We start from the raw sequence: 4910 nt of genomic DNA, 5'->3' as shown, positions 1-4910 counted from the left end.
AACAATGGTGCGATCAGATTCAATGAAAACGTTTAATGAAAACCCTCGACTTTTACCTGCACCTCTACTCCAAACGTATGTCAAGCCTAAAACCTGCCTTAAATGTAAATGCGATTTCTCGAAGAAAATGCCTTCCCAGCAAACATGTCAGCGTTGAATCAACGTTGAAAACCGGTCGCAAAAGATGTTGCGGAAACGTTGACAAAGTAATCGATTTTGCAAAGATATGTAACGCTGTTAAAGACACGTTGATTAAACGTTGTTGCGTAACGTTGAAATAACGTTACTAAAAGACGTTACAAAAAGGTCGCAACTAAACGTTGAAAAAATGTTACTAAAATAGCGTTGCATAAACGTCGCAACATAACGTTGAAAAAACGTTACTAAAAAAGCGTTGCTTAAACGTTGTTAAAGCAGTCGATTTTGCAAGGATTTGTAACGTTGATAGTAAAACGTCGATTTAACGTTACTCAAAGACGTCGAATAAAGGTTGAAATATAACGTTGAATCAACGCTTATATATATATATTGAATTGGCAAATAAAACAAAATTGTATGTTGAACTCTACACTTGCAATATTTTCAAAATCGATTTTTAAAACAACAGTAATATAGAATGATAAATATAAAAAAAGCCTAAAATATACAATTAATAGATATATATTAAAATATAAATATTTTTTCAAAGATTTATGAGTGTGAGTGTCTGTATATACATTTATACAATATATAAAAATACAATTTACAGGATATCGTATCGATAGGCCAGGATATCATTGAGATACAGAATCTAAACCAAAAAATAAAACTTTTATCATTAGTGGTCTGATAGCAAATGTAAAAAAAAAACGTTAATGAATTAGTATGATTATAAATAAATTTATAAAGTAAAAATAAATATATATAAATATAAATATAAATATATATAAATATAAATATATATATATATATATATATATATAATATATATATATATATATATATATATATATATATATATATATATATATATATATATATATATATATATATATAACAAACTTTTACTATCAATAAAACAATTTATAATACAATGAAAGATTAAATAAATAAATGTATATTTTAGAAAAAGCGCTTTACACAAGACACAAACAAAATCATATCATATCCTAAAATGTCATTAAAAAACTCTAAACTTCTGATTTCTGCTTTCTACAAAAATTTATTGGCGAATATTTCATTAATTTTACAGCTTCATAAATCCCTGCTTCATCTGGGTATCTTTTTGAAACACTCTTTAAAATATAAAATTCAAACTTCTTGCTTAAATGCTATTAGTAAAAATCTGCATACTTAAAAAGTTTATACAAAATATATTACCAACTAAAACACGATACAATTTTGTCTTTGAAAAAGCAAACTTTTGTTTGGTTTTGTTCGTAGAATTGGTTGCCCCTTCATGTTTAACAAACAGCGCAACTCGATTGTTAACAGCCTAAAAAGTTAGTAATTATTTGAATCAATATTTACAATATTGTACAATACAACATTCATGCTACAGGAAAGAAACATGTAATGATATGCTTAAAAAAGCGTATAATTATATTTAATATAATAAACATATTTTGCAAACACTTTTTAAATAATCCATTAAAAACCATTGCCATTTCGGCTTGGAAAGGTGTAGAAAATTTACCTACCGCTCAATAACATATTTTACATTATCTTTTAAGTTAACTCCACCAATTTTTGCTATTTGTGATACCTGCTTTCAAAAAAATTTTTAATCAATGTTTAAATAATTATATAATAAAAGGCAATCTTTTATAAAATCCCTTACATTTTTAAACAAATTAAAAAACATTGAAACTTGAAAAAACAAAAAGTATGTATAGAATGACAAATTATAATAAATAAAATAAAATTGTATTGTTTAATCAACTTTTCAGTTAATAATATAAATGAATTTACCATGACAACATAAAGAAAAATTCAAAAAATTCAAAAAATCAAACTAGCAATAGCAACAGGGCAACTAACCCATTTAGAAAAAATGACACTGTCATTTAATGTAGTATCTAGCTCAATAAGTTGTTCTATTGAACTCAATGCATTTATTTGCAGATCTTTGCATACAACTAAAGAAACATTTTGAAGATCCTTTACCATACTTTTAATTTCTAAAAGTTGTTTAAAAACCTTTTTCTGAAATTCTAAAAAAAAAATGCAATTTATTAAGCATGTATATACATTTTTTTTTTTTTAATACATACAATTCTTTTTTTTTTTTATTCTTTACCATATAAAAAACAAAGAAAAGACAAATCCAAAAAGAAACACAATTATTCACAAATCTTCCTCATTCCAGAGTCATGAAATTAAATCCTTCACATACTTCTTTATCTATTAGTAATTACTTAGTAAAATAAATATAAACAATAAATGTAAAAACTAAAATGTAGAATAAGTGTAAACAGATTACAATATATATCTAGGCAATAATAATAAAATAAACAGATTCAAAATATTACTTTTCCCAAATTAGAAAGAAAAAAGTTTATTTGATGATGTACTTCACTATTAATATAAAACATTAATAATAGTTTTTTTTATTCATATTTAACAATTAAAATAGCAAAGAATACAGTAAAATTTAATGACCTCCAGTTACTTTAATTCTTTTAACTCTGAGCTTGTTTAAGGAATCATCAATTGGAAACTTATTATAGGCAGCTTTCATTACATGAACACCAGTTGGCCAAAACAAACAACCATCTTTTACCCAACAAGATATAACAACTGCCTCTGTTTCGATCTAATTTTTAAAATAAATAGATATCATTTTTTTTATTTACATATATATATATATATATATATAGGGCTACCATATGAAATTTTGGAAAAATCAGGACATCATGTCTTTTTTAACCTGTCAAATCAGGACAAATAAAAATAAGCAGAAAGTCTAAATCAGGATAAAAGCTCGTCACACTAAAAGTGAAAATGACAAAAAATACAACATTAAAAACCAGCTTTATTTTACATTTTTGTAATGGCTACAAGAATTATTTCTTGGAGATTGGGATTTTTTTTTACTTTAAGTTAAAGTAAAAGTTTAACACTAAAAAACCCTCTGTCACGAAGTAGAAACTTCGTGAAAGTGGAAAGTACCAAACCAGCAAAAACAAAAGTAAAGTACTGCCTTATCATGTCTGCTACCACTGTCATTTCTGCCAGCACTGCCTAAAATTGCAAGAAAATAGTAAAAATTGAATGGAGAAGTTGGAGTTGCCAAGTCACCATTTTTCTCTTTGCTTTATTTTTCAGTTTTTGTCAAAATGAAATTTTTTTCTTTTTTGTTATGGTTTTTTAAAATCAGGACATTTTGGCACCTGATCAGGACAGTCAGGACAGACCCTTCAAATCAGGACAGTCTTGATGAAAATCAGGACTATGGTAGCCCTATATATAAATATATATATATATATATATATATATATATTTATTTATTAAAATGAATAAAAACACCTTTTTATGGAACTCTGAGTTTCATGCCTTTCAACAATCATCAGCCATTGTGTGTGTGTATATATATGTATATATATACATATATATATATATATATATATATATATATATATATATATATATATATATATATATATATATATATATGTATGTAATGTATATATATAATTTACGTGTATATATACAAATAGCTGTCATGTTTTGAAAATGTTTCAAAAACTTTTCTACCACAGGATGTTTGCCCACTTAAATTCCTCCTCTAACCAAAAGTTTTTTAATGATTTATTACTCCAACAACTAATTTTAAAATGTCCAAAGTTTGCTACTGACTGAGCTGAAAATTATATTTGTATACATTTATGTGAAATTTTAAAAAAAGCATGTATATATTATACAAACCCAGCTAACACAAAACGTTCAAATACGTTCAAAGAACGTTGGAAACGTTCTTAGAACGTTCTTAGAACGTGCCCAACCGTTTCTAACGTTCTACGAACGTTTTTTGAACGTTTTGTGTTAGCTGGGAACAAACACACAATATGTCTCTAAAATTTAGTCTATTAACATACTAAATTTAGTCTGACTTATTATATATTATTAGTTTTGATATTACTTTGTACATCTGAACATTATTAAAATGAGGTACTATTTCTAACTAAGAAATAACTTTTTTTAAAAAGTTGAGCATTTTATTAAAATGGTCAACTTAAAATAAAATAAAAATGTAGACAAAAATAACCTGAATAAATCGAATTTACCCTGAGATTTATGTATATTATATACAATTTGATATAAAATCTAAAAGTTTTAAATTAGTCGCAATAAAAATAAGTTATAAAATAAATCTTTAAAATATTCTTTATACCATCTGCATGCATTCTGTTAAGTTTTCCTTGCCTTTCCATTACGGCAAATTATTTTTGTAATGGCGGCATCAATGAGACAAAAATTGTCAATTTGCTACTTCCTCAACGTTGCAAAAGCAACGTTTTATTAACGTTGGCAAAAAAACACTTTTTCAACGTTTTTTAATTACCACATTTTCAACGTGATGTAACGTTGAATAAACGTTGTTTTATAAATAACTTTAATACGTTGAAAAAGCAGCTAATGTGTAACGTTGATAAACCTTAAACTTTGCGACGTTTTTACTGTCATTATTTGCGTACATTTATTCAACGTTGAATAAACGCGATTTTTTGAGAAGATAATATACGTTGAAATTTAAACGCTTTTTCAACGTTGAAAATGTAACGTTTTAAAAAGCGGTTTATTTTTAACGTTGATAAAGCATAAATTTTGAAACGTTTTATAGTGACTTTTTTGCGTAAAGTGATTCCACGTTGAATAAACGTTTTATTTTGAGAAGCTAAATTACGTTACAATTTCAACGCTTATTCAAC

General features: G+C 25.6%; 1 protein-coding gene across 7 annotated transcripts; it reads right to left on the bottom strand.

Annotated features, from left to right (window-relative positions):
• Positions 1–676: 676 nt before the first annotated feature.
• Positions 677–4547, bottom strand: LOC149890229 (uncharacterized). Of its 7 annotated transcripts, none has more exons than XM_090084045.1 (7): positions 4373–4537; positions 3179–3222; positions 2641–2794; positions 2020–2192; positions 1680–1747; positions 1360–1474; positions 677–790 (listed from the first exon to the last, which is right to left on the bottom strand). In XM_090084045.1, exons 1-6 carry the CDS (start codon positions 4410–4412, stop codon positions 1363–1365), a joined length of 591 nt encoding a protein of 196 aa, XP_089940171.1. In that variant the 5' UTR covers positions 4413–4537; the 3' UTR covers positions 677–790; positions 1360–1362. The 7 variants fall into 7 exon arrangements, with proteins under 7 accessions (XP_089940171.1, XP_089940173.1, XP_089940172.1 ...); XM_090084047.1 differs by having other exon boundaries at positions 3182–3222; XM_090084046.1 differs by having other exon boundaries at positions 1680–1744; positions 4373–4533.
• Positions 4548–4910: the final 363 nt, after the last annotated feature.

The sequence above is a fragment of the Hydra viridissima genome, unplaced genomic scaffold (genome assembly GCF_058129835.1).
Source record: "Hydra viridissima isolate aposymbiotic clone 2 unplaced genomic scaffold, HvirCarnegie_v1 scaffold_4, whole genome shotgun sequence".
Lineage (NCBI taxonomy): Eukaryota > Metazoa > Cnidaria > Hydrozoa > Anthoathecata > Hydridae > Hydra > Hydra viridissima.
Note: the sequence above shows the minus strand (reverse complement) of the source record. Positions and strands in the feature narration are given on the sequence as shown.

Coding starts and splice junctions, on each gene's coding strand:
- LOC149890229 (XM_090084045.1), bottom strand. CDS start 4,412: ATGGAAAGGCAAGGAAAACTTAACAGAATGCATGCAGATG. Junction 2,795..3,178: donor GTAGCAGACATGATAAGGCA/GTACTTTACTTT, acceptor TTTAAAAATTAG/ATCGAAACAGAGGCAGTTGT. Junction 1,475..1,679: donor GTAAAATATGTTATTGAGCG/GTAGGTAAATTT, acceptor CTAACTTTTTAG/GCTGTTAACAATCGAGTTGC.